Source organism: Haliaeetus leucocephalus, unplaced genomic scaffold, assembly GCF_000737465.1.
Source record: "Haliaeetus leucocephalus isolate CR32 unplaced genomic scaffold, Haliaeetus_leucocephalus-4.0 Scaffold830, whole genome shotgun sequence".
Classification (NCBI taxonomy): Eukaryota; Metazoa; Chordata; class Aves; order Accipitriformes; family Accipitridae; genus Haliaeetus; species Haliaeetus leucocephalus.
Genome location: NW_010973266.1, coordinates 781,646 through 805,566, shown reverse-complemented (window position 1 = coordinate 805,566; position 23,921 = coordinate 781,646). Strand labels below are relative to the sequence as shown.

General features: G+C 46.6%; 1 protein-coding gene across 1 annotated transcript in view; it reads right to left on the bottom strand.

Moving 5' to 3' along the window:
* The window catches only part of STK32C (serine/threonine kinase 32C), an 88,485-nt gene that overhangs the window by 9,113 nt on the left and 55,451 nt on the right, over positions 1 to 23,921 (bottom strand). Inside the window, exon 3 of the mRNA XM_010581940.1 lies at positions 2,707 to 2,858. Within this exon, the coding sequence (XP_010580242.1) occupies positions 2,707 to 2,858 (152 nt within the window). The remainder of the gene's footprint in view (positions 1 to 2,706; positions 2,859 to 23,921) is intronic.

Below are 23,921 nucleotides of genomic sequence, written 5' to 3'. Positions count from 1 at the left end.
AAAACAGAAAAAGAGATTTATATTTACTGTAGAGTAAAACGCCTCTCTAAATCTGCAGTGGATCCCACAGGAGACTGACAGCAGTGAAGATACACTACAAAACAAAGTTCAATTGTTATATTTGGTGATAGTATTTCTAAGGAAAGAGTATGTGGGACTGTATAATGCTTATGAATCACACACTTCTGCTCTCATCTTAAATGTAGGTTTATTCTAAAAGTACGAGCTGAAAGGGAAAAATTTGCTAAGAGAGCAAGTTTTCTCAAGAATTTAATTACTTGTTGGAAAAAAATATTTGCAATTGCTAAAATGCTGAAAAAATAAATATTAACCGATTTGGCTCTTCTGGAGTGACCGATCAACAAAAAGTATGTAAAGTATTACCAACTTTCATCACTTTCAGTATAAAACTTTCTGAATTTTTTAAAATATTCCTGCCCACCAGCCTGCCGCACGTCCAACATCGCCGGGGAGGGAAGGGATGCCTGTGGCCAGCCAGCTGCCCAAGGCTCAGCCTGTCCGGCCACCCAAGGTGTGCAGCTTCCCTGGGAAAAACTGCTGCTTCTGCCCCTCTTCTGTCTCTGTGAAATCAGGCAGCTGTTCACGAGGCACTGAGTCTAGCCTTAAAAACAGATTTCAATAGTAACATAAGCCTTGCAATCACTGAAGGAGATTACTGTGCACTGTGCATTGCAGATGCACGTCCTTACATTTTTTACATAATATATCATTTTTGCTTACCCCTTATTTTACAATTAAGCATGGCCTTTATTTTACAGTTACTATTTTCTCCTTGTGGTTGTGGCTGCACAAATTTTTAGGCAATCTCAAAACCCACTGGATTGGAAAAAGTGCTTACCTGCCTTAATGACACTCTCTAAGCCACAGCTGCAGAAGCCTGCCTTTACAAAAAGCCATGCTATTGTTTGAAAGAATGCATTTCAAACCATGCCAAGGGTGTGCAAGACACTGGGGGAATAAATCCTAGGCAAAATTTTGAGCAACCCAAGTCTCATATACAGGAAGAGAAGGGACCACTCTTCTTTTCCCTTCTCAGTCTGTCATCCTCTACTCAGTGGGCTATCAAAGGTTTTCCATCACCTCTCATAATGTCACTCTTCCTGCAATCTGAGAATATAAGCCATCAACTCCTTGTTTCTATCACCCTGCAATGTGTCCTCTATTTGCTCTTGCCCCAGCTCCCTCCTAGCAGTGATCAGAGATGCTTGCTGGCACAGGATCGGTTTGTGGCATGCTGGTTGACCATGGGTGAAGACGTTGGATTTTCTGATCCCTGCCCCACATCGGGCACTCCCTCACAGGGCAGGGGAGGCAGAGAGAGGCTGGACCACCCGGACCCCCAGGCAGCAGGAGCTGGGAGAGGATCATGAGGCTGACTGCTAAGGTCTCATTCCAAACTAACCAACGATCTTAAGATACGATGCACTCTTTTCTAAAACTTGTAAATTAATTTTTTGTGCAAAATTTGATAATGATATATGTGAGCTCTAAAAGGATATATTTTACATGGCCAGTGAACGTGTTGCAAAGCATTTTTTGCCCTTAGTCATTCTCCAGCAAAAGGCCACGCATCTGATAATCTGAAGAGCTCTCATAACTTTTTTTCAGTAATAGATCACTAAAAATAGTTACATTTCAAATTGCTCAATAGTAACTTCATTGTGTGCGCACTGGCAAAAACTATCCTTGTTAGTCAGTAACGTTTTAGGGTCTAATTTAAAAAAAAGTCCTCAAATCAGGCTGAAATCTAACAAAGAGCTTTAGTTGGTAATGCTTTTGAAACACGTCCTGTCTAGATAGTCACAGTAAAAAATGACATGGAGTGCATCTCCTTGGCTGCCCTACAACCATATTAATTCCCCCACCCCACCAGCATCCCTCAGTGTACGCCTATGCAGCTGCCTTTGCAGTGCCTGCGCAGACCTAAACATGGTCAGGAGAGCTTTAAACCACCCACTAAAATGTCTTGAGTTAGGACCTCTCTTAGTAACACTTTACTGAACACACTGGCTACTGCTGAGAGCAGTTCTGTTTAAACTATTAGCCAATCTCTGCAAGATCGAGTCCTTTAGAGGGACCAAATACTGTGTAAAACACTATATATTGTATAATTTTTGTATTAATAAAAGTTATAAATCATAATCTCTAAAAATGCTAGTTTCTTTGACTTTTCAAGCTGTTATTTGTTACAAAAATTGGCCCCACGCAGTATCTGATTCACCACAGACTGTCACAGTTCTCAGTATCTCCATGGACATGAAATGGACCATTTCTTTAATGGCAATCACCGGGAGCATCGTACTGCCACAAGACACCTTAGTTGAACTGCACACCAACACACCATGGTACAAAAATACTTTATGGTTAAATTGGCAGGGGGTTCCTTAGGAGGGACCTGATAGGGGTAGTTGCAAGAAGGCTGTGAAAAAAACCCAACAAACACACAAAGGTTTTTGATGGAAAAAGAGAAGCTAAGCTGTTTTGAAATGTTTGATGCCATAACATATGGATATCTTCCATACTATGTTTCCTGAATGCATTTCACGTTATCACGGACTTCCATTGTAGCTGCTCACTGGGAGGCTCCCACGGACATCCAACACCCCAGGAGGACGGGGAGAATGGGGCTCTGCGAGCACCTGAGGGCAGGCAGCCCCAGAAGGCAGAGGGAAAGGAGCTGCTCACCAGAGATTCACCAGGAACACGTGCTCGATTTCCTGCAGGATTTCCAGCTCTCTGAACACATTGCGAACCTCGTCTCTTTCGATGCACTGCTGTTTGTTCATGTACTTCATGGCATACATCTTCTCAGTGTCTCTCTTCTGCACAATACACACCTAAAGTACCACAGAAGGGGAAGGAAAAAAGAGATTTAGTAAAATGCTTCATATCCTCATTTGCTGCTTTACCAGGCTGAGACCCACACCGCTCAGCACTTCTACCCCGCTATCGAATATTCCTGATCCCTGGGCTGTGACTTGGGATCTGCAGACACCAGCATCCCTGCTCCAAGTGCAGTGCCCGTTCACTCATGTTTTGGGCACTGCCCCTCCTCACCCAGGCTGTCTTTCGCTGCACAGCCACACAAGAACTTCCTCGAGGATGTGACAGCCGGCTCCAGGGAGAGCTTTCCAGCAGGGAGAGGTGTCTGGGAGCCGTGGGAGAGAGCTTTGTGCTCACTGCCTCCGAATGGAGACCGGCTTCGGGCAATGGTGGGGCTTCTCTCCCAGCCTTGACTCCATTCTGCTCACATCCGCCGGCTGCCAACCTCCGGCAGATTGGCTTTAATCTACTGCATATGTAGCTGTGCTCAGAAAGGTCAAAATAATATTAGTTGTTTTAGCAGAAAGCGATTGAAATGTACGTTTGTTAACAACAAACATCATGCCCCTAGAAAGGCAGTGGTACTCTGTCCCTGCGAGGCACAGACCCCCCGCGCACGGACGGGTTTTTGTAACCCCAGAGCCCCCCCTGCGCAGCCCGCCCAGGCTCCCAGCCCCACGCAGCAACAAGCCATCGCGAAGGGGGACGTGTCCTTCCCCAGGCATGGACCACGCTGCGGACCACGCTGCCTGCCGCTGTCCGGCTCCCTCCTGCCTCCCGCCCCTGCCCGCTCTGCTCCCACCACACGGACGGGACAGCCTGTTCTCACGGCCGGGCAAGCAGGGGTCCACGGTGGGTCCCCCTCCCCACAAAACGTCCGCTTCCCACCAGCTGCTCGCAGCCATCCCCCTCCCGGGATGCAGAGCCGGGCCGGCCGGCAGCCCCTGGCCTGGAGGGAGAAGCCGGCCCCTGGCCCCGGCAGCCGCTCGGCCGATGGGCACAAAGCCCACTGGGCTGGCACGGGTTTCCCTGCCGGCATTGCCTTGGGTGTGCCTCCCTCGGTTCTTCTGATACTAACGACACCTTCATTACCAAGGTGACTATCTTTAAAAGAGCTAATTAGTTATCAAGGTAACTATTTTTAAGTGAACGAATGGAATTTCTACAGCTGCTGTAATTACATCTGTCCTCTTTTAATTATCAGACGTGCTCACGATTACAATGCGCCAGATATATTTTCATTGAAAAATAAGTAATTTGGCATTTTGGTCATACAGCCTTCATCCAGAGCGGCACAGGGAGGCTGACGTGGGGGTGGCTTCAGGCAGCTCCTTAGAGAGCAGGTCACACTTACACAGCACAGGAGCAAGTAAAGGGAGCTTCTGCAGACAGCAGAAAACATCGCAGACAGACGGGAGCCGCTGAACTCTTCCACGCTTCTAAAATACTGCCATTAATAACCATTTGCAAGTGCTAATGGCGCACAATATAATATCATCGAGGACACACTGCAGCAAGAAGGTGACAAAATAATAGGTGGTTATCATTAGCCTGATAAAAACATCCCAATTAGCGATGCACGCTGAAATTACGGGGATTATTTTGCAGTCGTCATTACCATTATGGTAAGAACGGAAAATTATGTATTGAAATAACTCCACGCACACCTCAGACCTCAAGTTAAAGGCTCATTCTCGGGCAGCTTGACCTGAGCAATTTTCTCTGGGTCGAACTCACGCTTGCCTGCAGTGGCACCAGCAAGCCCGACGCCCGCAAACGGCACTTGGTCCTGAGAGTCATGTCCTGCGCTGGCAGCTTCGCCGAGGCAGGGCAGCCTGTGCCCCCGCACACCTCTGAGCTATCGGGTGAGAACGGGTGTCCCCAGCCCCGTCCCCCGGCAGGCACGGTCCCCTCCGGCGTCTGTGGGTGTGCAAAAGCTCATCGGCTACAGCTGCCAGGGACTGTTCAGAATACAAAAATGTAAGGCAAAACCCTTGCTTTGTGCAAACTTAATAATAATAATGAACTACCTGGCACAATGCAAGGCACCAGCAGGATCCAACCACTGCCTAAAGCAGACTAAACTGGTTGTACATTTAATAAACCAGGCAAAAATAACTTCATATTTTATAAATTCTTCGAGCAGAAAAGACCTAACCATATCCCTTTAAAACACGGTCATTGCTACATAACTTCTCTAAAAACAAACCTTTGAGTAACAGCCACCCAGGCGCTGAACAACATTCCTTCCTGATTTCAGTTTATTTCGCATTATAGCTAGAAGCTCATTAATTTCTAAATATTTTTTTTTTTAGGTTGTGACTTGCAGTACCTTAACAGGCATTGCATTTTATATTTATGTCATTTGCTTTTTGTTTCTCTGCAGGGAAAATGGAAACCTAGTACAATAAATGAGAAAATGATGAAAACTTTTTGTACTCTGTAATCATAATAAATAGTTTTCTGAAATGGAACAGCATCACCTACATACAGAGCAATGCCAGTTTCAGGCGCTCTGGAAATTTTTGTTCTCTCTTTTCCGGAAAAGAACACTAACGTGGGCGTTGATGGAAACGTCCTTCTTCCAGCCAAGCCTCCCATAACGCCAGGGGAGCAGGGGCAGCCACGTGGGATGAGTGGGAGCTGGCTGACCTGTGCAGGGTGGCCTGGGGCGCGTGCCTGCAGGCGATGCGCGGTCCCCACTGCGGTGCTGCCCGACGGCACGGCTCTCGGGGCAGCGCACCCCGCGGCCGATGGACAACTGGCGCGAGGGGGCACTTGCCCGGTGCCCTGGCTATGCTCTCTTTGTACCCCTATAGTTACCACAGCCGGTAATAGTTAATGGTCACGTTAATACAGCTCTTGGCGGGGATCTAACGCGAGTCGAATGAACGTCAGGACCGGTGCCGGTGCTGCCCCGGCCACGCTCGGCCACTTAGGCCCTTTGCCACAGGCAGGAACCCTTCATAAAACGCCCCTGGTTACAGAAATGCGCCCCCCCCCCCGAAACGCCAGAGCCCCAACACCTATCTTTTCTGTTTTGTGCTTCTCCACTCATGCATCTGTTCCTGCGGAAGGAATAAACATCTACTTGGTAATAAGTCAGAGTGGTTTTTTAAATTGATATCAATCCATTTTCGAGCAGATCTACAATGCGAAGCAAGGCAAGAAAGCAGAAAGAAGAGACTACTTTGTCCTCGTTCTGCATAATGCGGTCCCTCGCTGCACAAAGGAAATTTTCAGTGGTTAAATACAGCCATTAGAAAAAATTGTATGTAATGCTGCCAGATTTGCGAAGCAGAAGGCAGGCATCAGCTGGTAGTATATTGCTCAAGACATGGCACATAAAAGATTTAATAGAGTCCCAGATACCCTGAACATTCAGCTGCTGCCAAATGGTTTGTATACAGCTGCCTTTGCTTTTATTGCATTAAAAGCATAAAGGGTTTGGAGCTTGCATTTGCGATTCAGACATGAGATGTGCATTTAACATCTCCCAGTTCGATCTCACTTTATGGGGCCCCAGACAATGACAACGCCCGTATTGTCACCATAGCTGGCAGCTTCTTCTCACCTGAATCTGGGACAATCTCGGTCTTCACTCAACAGCCCCAGCTATCTCATTAATTTAGAGGGGACTAACGAGAAGCGTTGACCTAGGTGATATTGAAAAAGTAACAGGCGGGTAAAACTGACTCTTGGCTTTGAAATACTCACCTTTCTTTAAGGTAAGAGTTCTCATTAAAAAACGCAGTACATTAACAGAAGTGTTCAGAGCTGCCTCTCCACTTTGTGCACAAAGTTGGGTTTTATCAGCAAAAGCAGTCAAGGAGCCAGCCTGACTTTGTTCGACTTTCATGAGCACCCAGGAGATTTTCGGCACTGCCTCTCCCGCCAGCAGACACGCGGCACTGCTCCCTGCTGTCATGCAGTAGCGCCTGGAGAATGTCCCCAACCTCGTTTGCTGCAAAGCCGTCCCTGTGGCTTCCCATTGCCAAAACATCTCCCCCTTGGTTGAGCTGACAGTAAATCTCTCCATTTAAACTGCCCCAATAATCGGTGAAGAGAGAGAGGTGTGAGAACAGCCAAAAAGGCAAGGGTTGGGAAGCCACGAGAAACCCCCGCGGCAGGAGCCAGGCACCCCACGGGGCGCTGGGTGCAGGGCAGCAGGGTTGCATCCCTCCACCGCCGCAGCGCCGGGTGCCTCCCGGACTCCTCCGTGCTGTGCCGCGCTGAGCTCTGGCAATGCTCCCACAGGGCAAATGGACACCGCACGGAAACGTGGCACAGCACCCAAAGCTCACCTGATTTTCCCATAGCATCTCAAAATCAAAGAGGGGGACAAAGGGACCAGCTTTAATTTGAGAACACACGAACAGCAGCCTCTGGAGTGGGAACAGCTGGCACGGCTCTGAACCGCTGCCCTGGAGTCAGCTTGGTGGTGGCTGTTTTCACCAGCTTCCAACTGATCCAGGGAAAACATTAAGAATTTCAAATATCAGACCACAATTTAAGGTTTAGAAATAAAAAAAAACATAAAAAATTAATCTTGGGAGTAAACAAGTAGAACATATCTGAGGGACTTACACTTTTGACTGGTTCGTATTCTACTACCACCCACACCAGGACTGTAATTTGCAGGGACGAACCTTGCTCTTTTGGTAGGAAGCATATGCACCATTTACACTTTCACACAAATCTGACTGTAGGATAAAGTCTCAGGATAAACCTCAGTCTGTAGGATCAAAGCACTCTCTGTCACACTGAAGACTAAGCACCAAAAGCAGAAACAAAGTCCATAACCTGCCAGAAATTACTTGGCTTCTTATTCCCCCGCATCACTTATTGAGCTGTTGCTTACAAGAGTCATTTCTATTCTCCACCCAACCATGGTGTAAGTTGGCATGGAAATAGAGAGCCGGGATTTGGATGTTTTCTGGTGTCCAGGGGACTCAGACATTATGTCCTTTTTGGAAGTTTTTTTTGTTCTTGTTAATTTAGGATACTTTTCCCAATCGCTGAAATTTTTGCTGCTCTGTACATTTTTCGGTCCAACTTGCCTTCTCTTAGGTAGGCTTTGCCACTTCTCTTTAGAAATCCAATAACTTTTTTCCTGCTGATTCTGAAGGAATCCAACGGGCCGAAATCCCCACTCAGATGAAAGGTCATCTAATCATTTAATAGCATGTCCTGACCTATCTCAAACTAATTATAAAGAGGCAGCAAAATTTGTCTGGGCTCAAACAAAAGCAAGTAGTTTGCATTCTGGGCAGGATCTGCGGAGATGATAAATACTTGAGATTGCTTGATCCTGGCTGCACAAAGATTATTTTTTCCTTCTGCAAATGCAGATGTCGTCTTAAATTAAGGCACCTGTGATCCTGTCCTCTGCAGGATATTACCGTCACATCTGATTCAAATACCCACAGCTGGGTTCAAGAGATCTTCCTTTTGCTTCCGAACTGCGAGCAGTAGGTTTTCTTCTTGAATCTCTCAGTGCCTTCTGCCTTTGAAAGACGAGACAAATGTGCTGGAATCCTTACATACATAGACACTTTATTGACTTCGGCTGAGAGCCATCAGGAAGTTTCAGTGTACAAAGCTGGATTTCGTTTATTTTGTTTTTAGAGCAGAGTCAAGGCTTAGCATTAGCAAGCACTACACACCGAACATCAAACACCTTAATCCTACACGACAGTGAACCACAGCCGAACACTGCTTTAGCTTATAAAAATGCTTATTTGGAGTGGTTGCACCTTGTCTACATATATTGATTTCTCCTCCAGCTTCCACTGACTTCCATTGGGCATTTCTGTCTGGACTCCCAGTGTGGAAAACCTACAGAACTCCAGTTAGATATTAAAGTCTCTGTATTTCCCTTTCTCCAGAGATGAAAAGCATTGCAATTTTAAGTGGTCATACTGGCAAAGGCTGTGATTCTGGGATGATGCATCGATCCCTCTGGTAGAGCTTATTTGATCCCAGCAGCCATCTCCAACCATTAATCACCTGGAGCAGCAGTTTTCAGCTCTCAAAAATAAGCCAACCCCAACGAAGTCATGAGGAATTATCATAAGCAAAAGCACAACCAGAATCTGGCCCTAAGCTTTTACCCAGCAAAGGAAGTATCAAACACCTCTGACACCAACTGCATCCTGCACTGGTGGCCTAGGACCACGCACTGTCTCTGCCTGAGAACAGCAGCACAGAAGACATGAAGTACTGGGCAAAAACCCGGTCCAGCCTGCAGTGCTTCTGCTGTGCAAGCTCAGTGAGACCTAGCAGTTGCCAGGTCTGCCGGGTCCCACCGAGACGCAAGCTGGAGCACAGGAGGACCTTCGCTGGACCACCGGTGGGGCTCATTCTCCTCTCTTGGGCTGCCGGAGCCAAATCCCTCCCCATTTTCCCCAATATCTATATAGCTGCCATTTTACTTGCAAGGTTGAAACTTGAAATGTGAAGCATAAACGTAAAATTGCCTGTGGCACCCAAAAGCATCAGCAGGCTTTGGGACTGCCTGAGGAAAAGAGCCTCTACTACAGGGGACAGCATGGCAGGAGCCTCAGGAAGGATGTCAAGGAAATGGGAGATCTGCAGCCTCTGGAGCAGGAGGAACTAAGTTCTTCATTCTGAAGGGCCAGAAGCAGTAAGGAGGCACTTACCATGATGTATAAACAGCTCGAGCTTTTTTGAAGAACTGAGTTCAGTTTTAATCACTAAATGCTACAGCAGAAATGGGGAGAAAAGAGAAGAACTGGTAATCTGTGATAGAGCCATGTAAGCACATGCTTACTGCACCTCTGCTGAGACCAACCTGACCACTGGGCTCACAGGGAATATCTGGGTTAAATACCAGTCACTCCAGTACGGCTGGAAACCACCTGCAGGTGCTCAGTGAGGGTTTGAGACTTTGAAGACACACTACAAAACCAGGGACAAACAGTTATTCCTTGTAGAGAAGAGCAAGAAGCTTGTGATTACCAGTTTCTTGCAAACCAGAGTGAGTTTGTAGAGCAAATAGAGACAGTAAAGCAAACCTCCCATACTGACTTTTAATAAGTTCATCTCCTTTAGACAAGCTTTCTTCTAACAACCCATCTGTTAAACTCAGACAACAAACCGTCCACTTCTCTGAGTTTTCATTCTTTAAAAGCAGCTATGTCTGATCAGCTGGAGGGAAATCACTGTCTCACAGCCTTTAAAGAAGAAATGGAGAGGACTTTATTTAGCAATTAACGCTGTGATGGGCAGAGTGATGCCTGCACAGGAGGAGAGTGGGACAGCGGTGGCACTGGCAGCGGGCAGGATGGGGCTGGCAGGCACGGCAGGCTGCGACCCCCTGGTCCAGGGACCAGTGCCTCCAGGACCCCCTCTGCTTCACCGTCTGAGAGCAGTTTTGTACCAAGAGCTGCAGACAGAATCTTGCCAATAATATAAAAAAAAATTGAAATCACTCCTCAGCTGCTATCAGGAAAGTAACAAACAGGGATCATGCTACTCTGAAGAGAAACCGAAGGCATGTGACATGGCCACAGTATCACGGTTGCACAGGACACAGTATCAGTTACCCTGTCATTTAAAAGCAATCTTCGTATCCATTTTGTATTATGATGGCGCTGATGGTAATTGAAATATAATCTTTGCTTGGTAATTAACATCTGTGTAACACTTGTAATTAAAAGATAATATTAACTTGTTCTACAGTTCTCATAAATATTAAAGATAAAACCAGCTAATCAAATTTTTTTTTTAGGCATAGCCAAGATAGCAAAGCTTAAAGCTGCCTCCTAGGTGTATCTGCAGTGATATAATTAAAATAGCAGGGATTCATTAAGCACATGAACCATGGTGAGCAGCTGGATGGAGCTCTGCTGGAAGCATCTACCTGCTTCCCACAGGCCTGTCCATGACATTTGTGTCCTACCAGGAAGGACCCCAGGATGCAGGTACGGCACTCCACACAAGCCCAGGAGCGGGTGGACACGAAGGGGACGGCGACTCTGCCAGGGCCATGGCTGTGAACCACCAGCACGGCCCCGTGCTCCCTGGCTCGGGCTGTCCCAGCTGCTCATCCATTGCTGCCGGGTACCAGCCGTCAGCACGGTGAAGGGGGCCAGACTCAGTCTGCAAACGATGGGCTCCACCTGAAGCCAGGACGGGTCCGTTCCCAGGTCCTCCCTATCCGGCCAGGGCATGGTCCCTGGAGGGCCACCAGCGACTGGAAGTGGCCTGTGCCCAAACCATCCCCTGCCTTCTCTTGGGGACACTCCCTTGCTCAAAACCTCCTTTGATCCATCTAATTACCGTGCTGGTTCCCAGCTACTGCCTTGTGACAACCCATGGAAAACAGCACCTCCTACAAAGCCACAAAAGCACGAGTTACGCGTAGTAGCAGGTGTGAACCGCTGACAACCTCCACCAAAAATCACCTCAAATATATCAAATCAGATTTATCTAATCAAAAGCATCCTCAAAAAGGCAACAGTCATGTTGACTCTGACAGAAGCAATGACCTGGCAGCTGGGTCCTGGGCATCTGACAGCGCTGCCCAGCTCTGCAGACATTCTCCTCTCCCAACACCCAGAAATGAGCAAACAAGGAAGGACAAACAGACAGATGTGCTCTCTCGAGCATGGCTGGAAGTGCAGCTATGGGCAGCACGAAGCTGTGTGCCTTAGGCAGGATGAATCATGAACAAAAAGTAAATTGATAATTACCTGATACACAGGACAATAAAATCAACTGATCTAAGGGGAAAGGGCTGGGGCTGAAGACCACAGGTACCCCCACCCAGAAACAGCTCCCCTACAAGAACAGGTTCAGAAGAGGCACCCAACATCTCAAGGATGTTGGTCCCTTGAAGGTGTTCCGCCTCCGTGGCTGCTGACCCAGAGCTTGGCTCAATGAGCACAAGAGGCTGGAAACGCTAAAGACAGCTGGCACTGCAGGAGCCTGTGCAGCCCCTCACCATCCCTTCAGAGCTGGTCCTGGTGGAGGGCGTTCTGGGCAAGATGGAAAATTTCAGACCTGTCCCTAGAAGTGCTCCTCTGACGATGTTGTTGGCCAGCGGACAATAGGTCTGGTGCAATCCAGAGGGACCTCACGGCACCTTGCTGTGAGCCCGTGGCTGCGGTGAGAGCCCCGCAGCTCCAGCAGCTGAGATGCCCCGGGGAGGCTGCACCACCGCAGCCGGAGGCAATGTCCTGGGAGCAGGACCGCAGCTGCACACAGCTTAACCCGTGACACTTACCCCACACTCAGCAGGGACACGTTACTATAATACTGTCTGATCCTGAATAAAAACATACTTTGAAACAATAAAAAAACCTTCATTGCTTGATTATGCAGCTTATTTAACCAGAACTTTGTCCTGGGAACAGTTTTGACAGCAGTGTCTCTGGCAGTGTTTTTCCCAACTATTATCTCCAGCACACAAAGACCCATTTACAAGAATGGGACATCTGCAGCTCTGGTCCCAGCGCCAATCTGCACAGTAATCTTCCGTATTATGCCATGTTGATGAACCAGGCTCGGTGACACAAACACGCGGGTGGCTGCTGGCCGTGACGACAACGCTCCTCTGCCTTTCCACGTCTCTCCGGCTTTCGGCCGTGCCTCTGGACTGGATCAGGCCGATGGCACTGCTCAGGGCCAGGCCTGCACGGCAGAGCCTCCCTGCGTTTGGATGCTCACCTACGCGGTTGCGGTCCTCAAAACAGCGGACACTTCCAGGTGTAACGCTTACGTCGCTGCTCCTACCCGCTTCCACAACTGGCCCAGGTGAGATGCCAACATTCACAGACTGGGGGCACGTGGCACGAACAGGTCCCTACTGCTACTACTCTGCTGTTGTTTGCAAATACCCCCCATCTTTGGGCTCCTGATGGCCACAGCAGCGGGCACACCAACTCCGTATGGCTGATCTCCAGCCTGCACGGAGGGGTCCGTGCTGTGCACATCCGCAGGGGTACACCCAGGTACGGGCACCTGGCCTCCGGAGACACCTGGTACTGTGGCAGCTTTGCTGCAATTAATGGTTTCAGCCGGCTGGGACCACTTTATAGCTACATCTCTATGAATAACAACAAGAATTTTAATAATGCAGTCTCTCCTTCAGATGCAAAGGTCAGAACCAGAACCTATCTGCTCAGGTATAAAGCAAATTAAAAGGTGTGAAGTTGCAGTAAATGGAAAATAACTGAGATCCTCAGGAGCCATGTTCTAAGTACAAGGTTACCAGCTCAACAAATCTTCAAGAGCTGATTTTGTTTTCTATTCCAAACACCTCACCACATTTCACTCCTTAAGGTATTTTTCAGAGTCTTATGACTTTACTTTTTCCCTGCTGAAAAGTTGTGCTTTATCACAGGATTGATGAAGGACTGGTTTGTCAGAACACCATAAATCATTAAAATCTCTTTAATTCAGTACTGCTATTTGCTAGAGCCAAGCTGTAACAGTAGCTGATAAAACTTTTATTCATAGCAAGCCTGTTGGTGTTTTCAGGTCATGTCAACACTTCCATTAAAAAATCTCCTTCTCAGTTGCTTATGCTAGAGACAAAAACCTCTTCTGACCCAAAATAAAGCCTGCTGTTCAAGATCACACCTCAGCATGCCATACATCAATAACTTCAACTCTGTAGTCTTAAGAATGTGTTCATGTTCTTCTCGTACAAATCTGCAGACCTCCTTGAAGCTCAACAGACCTGTATGGATTTATATCACCTACGAACGTGGTCAGCCCTCCGTGTACCAGGAAAGTAAAACACATCTCATAGGTATAGCTGGGAGTGTGCTCAAAACACATGCAAAACTAGGCTTGCCTGTATTTTTTTTTTCCTTCCTGCAAATGAACCTCATTTCTGTCTTGCTGTTGACATAAACGGCACACAACTAGCACACTGCAACTATGTCAGGAAAAGCTCTCCTTATTGGCACAGCAAGCAGGGAGCTGAGTTTTTCTAGTTGGTGCCTATCATGGAATATTTCCCAATTTTCCTGCAAGAACTCATGAGAGGGGGATACAGAATATTATCTACATACTCTGAACCCTATGATTTAAAGCAATTTTAGGTGGTCCAGATTCAGCACTTCCTTTTAATGTCACGCTGGGAAAATAACATCTCATCAGACATTAAGCAGATGTTTCTATAATCGAGCTTTGGATATGGGTGATTATTCGACTTGCAGCTCCAAAAAACATGTAGACTTCTTTACCTCCTAGGAGACATTAATCCAAATAAACAAGGAAAAACTAAAAAAATGACAGCATATAAATCTAAGAAACAAAAAAGCAAAAGGAGCATTTTTCTTTACTTTTGTTTGTCCTCATTCTCCACCCTCTCCCCTCTTGCACGCCAGCTATGTAGTCTCATCGTTTGATAGAAATTACAGTCAGTCAGATATCTCAAAATCTGATGTCTTTACAAAATTTTAGAACAAAAAATGTAGGCATTTTGGATCATCCTTTGGTCACAGTCTTGAGCACATGTCTTCGATGTGGCATGGCCTGGATTTGCTGACCTTAAAGACACAGAATAGGAGACCCTCACTGAGGAGGTTTCAAAGTGGACCGAACTGTGTTTCCCACTGTATGGAGGGCTCTGCTGAGAGCTGGGAGGAGGAAAAACAGGGAGATGTGTTCTGGAGCTGTCACGCTTCCTACGGAAAGGCTGTTAGGCATCTAATTTTTTGTGTAGCTTTAATCACACTCATATCTCTGCTAGGCTTTTCTGGCTTTAATATTATTTAAAGAAGAAAGGTGAAAAATCAGACCAACCTGCAGAAATACCTGAAGACACCATGACCCATCTTCTTTCTGCCCTTTGGATGGATCCAAACCTGGATCCATCATTTACTCCATCTCAGCAGCATTCCATGGATTTACATGAGGATCTGGACCCCTGTATATAACTACAGGTAACAAGTATTTTCTGAATAAAATGTGGAAAGTACATCTTCCTATGGTTGACATACATTTTGCATTAAGTCTTGTATTTGGAGTCATCTTTCATTATGGCCATGATTACATTCTGTGATGTTTCATATGCTGGTCAAAGACGCAGACAAAATGATTTTTTTAGTTACATATTTGATAAAACTTGGGAACACAGAGAAATCTAATTATTTCCAATGAAAAATGGAGGGCTTTATTTAATCTCTGAACGTAAATTAATGTTGAAGCTTTTCCTGATCCCAAGGCAAGAACACTCACTGTGCTATTTCGAAAAACCTCATCACTCATCTTGAAACGGCGCTGCCAGGCGATGGCACTGAGAGCAATGTGGCCCAACATCTTTGTTTGTACTGCTGCCACAACGTGCCTCCCAGGCACCAAAGTTTCCATTCTGCGCTGAAGTAAATAAATATAGGTATAGCTTTTCAACTAAGAAAGAAGGGGATACTTGTGTTTCATAGTGCAAAACCTTCAGGAGGAATTAATGCCACTTGCAGCCAAATGCTTAATTTTTCATTGGCAGAAGATTGCTTCATTGTGCTGATGTGTTTACCACCAAATTGCTACAACGGGATCTGCCCTGGTAGGCATTTTGTCTAGTGAAGGTCCTCTGTACTGAAAGACTTTTTCAGAGCCAGGCCCAAGGTTTTCCAAAGAAAGGTTAAGAGCTATCACACCGCAGACACCAGTGCCTAAGATGCCAGCAAACTATGAAGTGACTCCCAGCATAAAGGTAAGCAAAGCTCACTTCAGTTCAGTAAAAACAGCTAAGAAAACCTCCCAAACTTTAATATCAGCTGTCAGGTCTGCCAGCTGGCAGTCAGAAATCAAAATAACTATAAACAATTGTTACTTGACAGCAAATACCTCTGTGCACATACTGTGCATGTTGCACACAGCATTAATTTCTCCATCAACTGCTGCACCACTCTCCAGGTTTGAAGTCAGTAACTTGGCCGGATGGAAGTTTGGCCAGATTATAGTCCCATCTGTTCACATTTGCTTTTCAATATTGCAATAAAATCCCTAGTATCTTTCCCTCGGGAAAAGGGGCAGTTCAAACCTAGACCTTGCAGGACCTGACCCAATACAGCTTTATTTTCCCTTTGTCCTACACTATCAACACAAAGCATTTGGAGGGGCACCAACAGAGATGATACTAAGGAACTATCACACTATACAAATAGCAAAAGCGTCAGTGAGAAAATATCATCTTGGAAGGGACAGGATTAATGATAATTTGTGGTTAAGACCAACTTAGCATGCCTAGCACAACTCTGTTAACTACTGATGAATTTCATTGTGACCATTGTTGACCCTTCCTTTAGAAAAAGCAAGAAAGTGAATGTTACGGCAGCTCCTCAAGGAGATGTCTCCTCCAACTCCAGCGTTGACCTCCACATATGCAGGAATTCAATACACAAAATATACCGAGTCCCTTCTCCACAAGGCATCTCTTGCAATTCTTCTAACAATCAATTTCTGCTACGGCTGGCTGGAGAGAGCCGTGTCTCCTGGAAGAGACAGCTATCGATGCTGGGGAGATGGTGGTCCCTTCCAGATGGGGGGCACAGGGGATGTTCACCAGCGTGGACATGGACAAACCCTCCGCTCCTCCTGGCTGGTCTCCTTCCTTTGTCACTGCGGCCACCCCACCAGCTGAGCCTGAGCAGATGGGTCACCAGCAGACAAGGGGCTGCCTCCACCCTGTTCCCAAGGAGCCACAGCATTGCTTCACAAGTCTTTCTATCAAACCTACCAAACAGTCCTTAATTATATCATGTTACCAAAATGAAGAAAGATGCTTCAAGCATTCAACAGCAGAGAAGATGATCTTCCTACTGCGGCTCTCCTATTAGGCATCTATGGAGCTTTTATGCTTCCACTCATTAATGCTGCTGAGTTATTCACCTCCTCTCAAGTGGCCCATCACCATGCATGTCTCCATGAACATCAGACAGCACTTACTGAGCTGACTCATCGCTGTGACTTCAGCCTGGCCGCCCAGAGGAGCCAGCAGCTACCCAATCCAGCCCTGCATGACCAATGGCAAGCAGATCGATTTCATAGCAAACTGTGCTCACTGGATTAATGGCACAGGGCATCAGGAAGGGGCAAGTCAATACCTGAGCTCATCGCTGCTGCTGAGCAGCAGTGCTTGACCACGGCTTAAATTCTGCCTCGATCCTGGAGGCATAGCCCAGAAGACAAGCTGCTGCCAAGAAAGGTCTCCAGTTGGAGTACTCTGCCCAGGAACAACCCTGCATATCTTATTCTCTCTGATAAGCAAAAAGATAATAGCAGGGGGCTAAAATCTAGTTTTCTCACCTTATGCAAATGTTCTCCTTTAAGTTTGCATTTGAATGTATTTCCCTGCTGAGAAATAAGGCAGAGCAGAGCAAAGCTGAGAGCCTCAGGATGCAGTACAATGCACGAACCTCTGCAACGAGCACACGTAGTGCACTATTTCATAACAAGATGAGCGGTGGCCAAACAAAGCTCCTACATCCTTGCTAAATGGCACTTGTCAAAATGGCAGCTGTGAAGAATGGGTTGGTTGTTATTTAGTCTTCAGTATGGTTTGGTTTAACTGCACCATTTGCTGAATATGAACAGATATATATTTTACACTGCATTGCCCTTTATTTAAAGGAATTTTTGGCACTTACTTTTAAAAAGAACTTTTAGATCAAAAGTAATAATATAGCACAACAATCTTACTGCAACTCTGTGAGGGAACATTAACAGAAGGATTCTTGATGGATTTTGTACATAAATAGTAACTAAACAGGAGGTGAGAGTGAAAAGCAGAGACACAAAAGACTTCTCTAATAAATACTGTTACTTTTCTTTCTTTTCTTTCTTTAAAAAAATCTCATGTGTTTACAGTCCAGAATGTTTTCCTGAGGGAGGCAGAATTCCTGATCATACAGCAAAAATACAGTTTATCACAACCATGATGCGTCAATAAGAATAAAAAAAGTACAAAACATTAGAAAAGCATATTTGCAATTGTCAAAGCGAGACTGTGGTTGAAGTTTTATTTCAGAGAACAAGATCTCCAGTTTGTATGAAAATGGAAAGCACTGAACTTAGAATTCATCGGTGTTCACATTCCTGATCTTTCAATTTGATGAGACTTTTGAAAGAGCTAGTATTTTTGCTATCCATGTTATATATATAAATATCCAGAACTTTTCAGCAGGTGACCCTTGCTAGTTTATATCTGACAGCCCCTCACTGCCCTGACAGCACCTGCACCACCACAGAGCGGTCATATTGCACCCTGGGGTTGGCCAACAGTGTTATTAATGGACAGACAGACAGACAGAGGAAAGCGCCATTCAGGGACTCAAATCCCCCGAAAATTGCATCCTATTACCTATGCTGCTCACAAAACTTGTCCTTTATTTCATAGCCATTTTCTCAGAAGCTCTTTGCTTGTGACAGGCTGAGCAGCTTGACCTTTCCCTCTGCCTGTTCTTTGCTTCCCTGCCTCCCCAATGCCGAAAGCAATATTTAGCAGAAAGATACAGCGATAGAGACAAAAAAAGAGCAGGTACCCAATGACAGAACAGAATACAGCTGAGACATGAGAATTGGTCATTTTCGTCTCTTCCACCCCAAATCCATAAATCTTGGGCAGAGACTGAAATGAGAACAGAGAAGTCCCAGTGCACAACTTCTGATAGTGTGCTTGGACATGTTAGGAGGAAGTTTTTCTGCTTCTAAAGAGCAGCGGGGTCTCCAGGACGCTGGGCAGCACATGCCCAGCTCCGCTCTGAAACAAGGCACGTTCACACACTTGGCTGAGCCCTGCACTCGTGTATGCTGGGTACTCCGTGCAAGGGACTCAGCCAGCTCATCTGCTGCAACGGAGCGAGGTTTTCTGTGTCTGTACAAACATCTGCACTGCACTTGGCTGAATTAATTAATTGTCAAGAGAGCAGCCAGACAAATATCAAGCTTCTGAGAAAGTGGAGAGAGCAGCAGCTCTTCGCCACTTGTTACTGGCAAAACGTCACCCTTTGTGCAACAAATATGCATTGTTGGTTTCCTTAAATGTTTCCTAATGAAGTAGGTATTCTATACAATGTAGGTCAATTTTTCAGGAAGCTTTTTTGAGTCAGTCAGAGAATGAAAATACTCATGAAAATATCCAATATGTTGTACTTCAATAATTCTGGCCATTTTCTGACCACAGCACATGGGCCTCAAATGTCATGGCGTTCGCATACTGTCCAGCTGAACAAACAGCAGCACCCTGCCGACTAAAGGACTTGGTAGCAGGCTCGGATGTCAGCATAAAAAGGAAAGGTGTATCAGAAACACTTTTGCCTGTATTTACACCAAATGACTCCGGGATCCCTAGATTTTGTAAGGAATACGGTCAGACACAATGATTTTAAGCAACACCATAAATAACCATGACTGAGGCTAACCAGGCTAGATTCATAAGGCAAACTGTATAGCTTTTACAATACAATTAGGTGGTGAGACTGTAAGGCTCATTTGCTTCCCAGGGAATAAAAGTTATAAATAATATATACTGAAAAGTAAAACAGGATTTTGATTTGTTACCCTGACCTATGGAACTGGGTTCTACTGGGAGAGCAATGATAGGTAGGTAGGTAGATACATGCATATGTATATGTACACACACCTACACAAACACACAGGGCTTATGATGGATATTAGGTGCTGCCTTCCTTTTTTGGATCATTGGCCCTTTCGGGGCCTGGAAAACCACAGCCCTTTTGTAAAAGGACATCTTATGTCAGCAACATGTCCTGCCGCTTTTGAAGGACAGATATGCATACAGGGGTACCTGGGTCATTACACAGTTTAAGAAATAGTATGTAGTTCAAATCTTAACGTTGGTGCTTCCTCCCTTTGGGGCCAATGATCCAACATTAGCAAAGCGGGGCACGTTATTTTTTTCTTTACAAATAAGACTTTTTTTATGTCGGCCATGTTAGACCAGCAGTCTGGTGTTGGTGGCTCGGCAGGCACAGGGGGCAGGTAAAGACACGACCGCTGCCAAAGACAAGGCACAGCCTCTTGGGTAGCTTACAGCAGAACACAGCTGAACTGGAGTTTCTCTTAAGGGTAATGCTAGAAGAACAATAATCCGATTTCCAATTATTAATCTCATCAAGTGCCAAAATATTCTGCTCTTTGTTCTCACAGATGGATGATCGTTTATGAAATTCAGTAACGCATTTAGGTTGGGTTTCTTCGTAGCCATGCCACCTCACCCAGCTCTGCCCTCTCCTACTCCCACTGTTTTCCTTGTGAGAGTCTGTGAGACTCCTGCAGAATCTGGAGCTCTCCCATGCTGCAACATCTCCTTCTCCCCTCAAAGACCTTCTCCTTACCCCATAATTAGGTTGGCCCTTCTGAACACAAGTGCCAGTTTTTGATTCACAGACATCTGCCACTCAACAGAGAGCATATGTTAATCCATAAAAAGGTGTCCTTAATCAAAGACCTAGAAATGAGATTGCATTTGTGGCATAGGCAGGGGGTTGGAGGGTGGTGGTGGTGGTGTGTGCAGATTTTGTTGTTAGAATTTAATATTGAAAAAACTCACACGTAAGAACTAGGAAGAATTTGAGTAGGAAACAGCTCTTTAGCCTTGATGCATACATGGTAATATATGTGAGAAAAAATTTCTGCTGACACAAGCTTTCATTGCATCAATGGGCAGAAGCAGTCTTGTGGTTCACCTCAGGACGTTGCTTCTGCTTCCAGACTAAGAGGAGCCCTTGCAGCGATGCTGAGAATGCACATCCCGCAAAGCCAGCCACCGTGTGTCTATCGATCGTCTGCCACAGGCACCACCTGCTTCTCCATCCGAGTGCTCCGAGCACTAACAGAGGGTTTGTCAGCCTCCAAGGCTTCTCAAGCAGCACCCCTTGCAATGCCTCCTCTGGTATTTACAACTTGTTGTACAAAGAGTGAAACAGCAGTGATAGCAGGGAATGAAAAACAAAATCAGTGCTACCTTCAGACCCAGGACACACAGCACAGGTTTTGTCTGGCAGAAGGAAACCACAAACTAGAGCTAAAGGTCCAACCAAGTCCAGGCAGAGATAACGAGGTAAAAGAAAACCAGGCAAAGAATATGGCAGAGATACGTCCTAGAGGGTCCAGCCTGTGGTCCTAAATTGTCAGAGAGCTAGCTTGGGTTAGTAACAACAGTAACTAAACGTACATTTGCAATAGTCACAAGTAATTGGAAAACCACCTGTTTTTAAGAAGGCTCATGAGAACATGCTGGACATTCCCGTCCATAGGAACTTCCCTGCCACTCTCGTTTGGGGTGGCTGAAGACAACTGTGGGACTCTGATAGGGGATTTTGTGGAGGAGAGAGAAAATGCCCCTAAGAAAGCTTGGCTTCGTGCCTCCAGCTTACAGGACTGAGCTGTAGCCTCTTGGGAGTTGTTTCTTTTGCCTACGCTGTAACGGCACTGCATCATATTACTCTTTATAGCAAACAAGAACTTCACAGTCTTTACACAAACATGTCATGTGGAAGATGTAATATGGATTTGCTGTCTCAGCTTCCTCCCACTAACGACCTTTTTGCAAACTGCAGTAGGCAAGCAAGCAGTATATACGCCTATCACAGGGTGACTTCAGGGCTGAGAAAGCCCTGAGAAAGGGTACAGGGTCTGAGGAAGGCTGGGCTGCCTCAGAAGCAGCAGCTTCTTCGTCTCCTTTACTATTTCCAGAAATTACCTTATCCACAGATCCTTGCTTTGCAGAATACAGCAAGTGACAAGCAGATTCTTCAAATGGCAACATGATTACGAGTGAAACACACCTCCTCCACCACAAGGCAACTCTTAAGTCTACTAAGGTGCCGATCACAGCTCGGCCGCGCAGCCAGCAGAGCCTGCGGTGGCTGCAGCCTCCCCTCGCTAGCTGCGCCTGTTTGCACCTCTGCAGCCGCAGCCAGAGCAGTGTGTGGAGCTGGGACATCACCGCAGGGCCCTCCAGCTGGCTGCGGCATCAGAGATCGTATAACCCTGCTGCCACGGAAAGGAGGGTGGTTTATCTCACCGTGCTCAGGCAGGCGTGCACGCTGCGGGTCCGTACACCTGCCCTGCCGCATCGCAGGGCTGCCCCGGGCTCAGCTCTGCCACCTTCCCACCCCCCTGTGCCTCACAGACTCAATTAACTACATCCCAATCAAGTAGGCTGGTTTGTGCCAGGGAGCGGTGTTTGTTGCTGCGGGGAGGCTCTCGCCACATGCGTGCATATGCTACACACTTTTCTGGAGAGGGATGACACTGGCTCGGAGCAGGCCTCGGTGGGCAGAGGGGTGCATGTGGCCCGTGGTGCGAGGCCACGTCCACCGGGCCCATGAAACCCAGCCAGCCATTGCCACACCGTGCCTCAGCAGGGCTGCCTGGCTGCCAACTTCTAGTCTACAGAGGTCGGGTTTAATGCTGCACTTACAAACACAGACAACCTTTTTCCTTTTCATTTCATGCTAGCCTTTTTAAAAATTAAAAAAACATTTATATAAAATTATATAAAAGTTAAAAAATGTTTCCTTTTTTCTTCATTTTGTACAGTTCAGAGGCGGTAGGGGAAGGAAAAAACACAGGAAAAAAAAAAAAACAAGGAACAGCTTGGAAGTGGAGACCAGAGGCAGGCACTAGTGACATCCATCCCTGGGGCCAATGACATTAAAGAATAAGAGTGAGGCAAGAATGAGGAATCAGGGGATGGGGCCATTCAGCACCCTTTGTTCTTCCCTCTTCCATCACCTACCACCACTACAATTGCTAGTGACAGTTTATCACTCCACCAACATACGACACACAAATAGTGCTGGCACATCCCGAGGCATCACTGCTAGCGCTGTGACATTTTGAATTGGCGCGTCCTATGGGGAAGCCGGGACCAGCGCTCCCTGCGGCAGCAGCAACCTCACACCGCCTGCCCCACTGCCGGCGGTACCAGCCCCAGCGGGGACGACGATGAGGTGTCACACCCGGACCTGCTCCTCCTGGCAGCCCAGGGCTCTGGTATTCCTGAAGAGGAGCTCCGCTGCATTATAATGCAGGCTCACGCCAGGAGGGATCCAGTCTGCCGGACTTGCTTATGGCTTCATGAATTAAACATGCGTGTCTGCTTTCCTAAGAAAATGAGGTTACAGGATTACTTTTTTCACACTCACCCCTACCAACTTCTAGGACTGTTGGCCAGTTTCAGCCAGATTTTACAGATGGATGGACGCCTCAAAGATGTAAAAGTTCTTCTCAGCTTTGTGAAAACCAGTCAGACAACACAAAAGACAGAGATCAAGAAGGAGGGAAAGGCTCCATCATTAATTAAACCGTTATTATTAGACACCAGGGAATACTCATTAATTCATCACACCAAATCAGGCTTTGCTGCTACGCATGAGTTAGAGACAAGCTTTGTTCTGGCAACAAGGCACTAGATCCTCTTGGTGTTGGTGCACTTTGATAGCAAAAGATGACTTGACAAGAGAAAATGACAAAACTTCAGGCGCAGCGTAAAGAGGCACTTCTCCCAACAGCTCCTCAAGCATGAGGTGGAGCCTGTCTACAAAGTGTGGGGGAGCAAACCACATGAAAACATCTTCTGTGTTGTTCTGTAGTGGGTAAAGGAGAGAGATTGGCTCATGCACAAATTTTATTCTTGGTTGTGCATAAGACCTGCAGTGTATTTCTCAACTCCCAACGTGCAGCTAGCACGACCAGTGTGCTCTGCCTGTCCTCCAGGGCCCAGGAAGGGAAGCATAAGAGTAAGGAGCTGTGTGAGCAGGGACGTGTGTTTGCGACTCGAGAGGGTGTCCCATACGCACCAGAAAAGCTGTCCTTACCCCGTGAAAAGGCTTCAGCAAAATACACAGGAGACTTCCCCTGACACAAGACGCAATGAATCAGTGGGCAGACTACAGCAAGCTCAGGGTTATCGCCTGTTTGAGAATAAGCATCACATTCAAATGCCACGATTTGCAAGCAGCGTTCTGTTTTCCTCCAAGCCTCCTGATGACTAGGAACCAGCAGGTTTCAGGACTCCAGAGGGACAGAGGCCGTCTGAGCCACACAAAGAGAAACTGTATGAGTGAGGG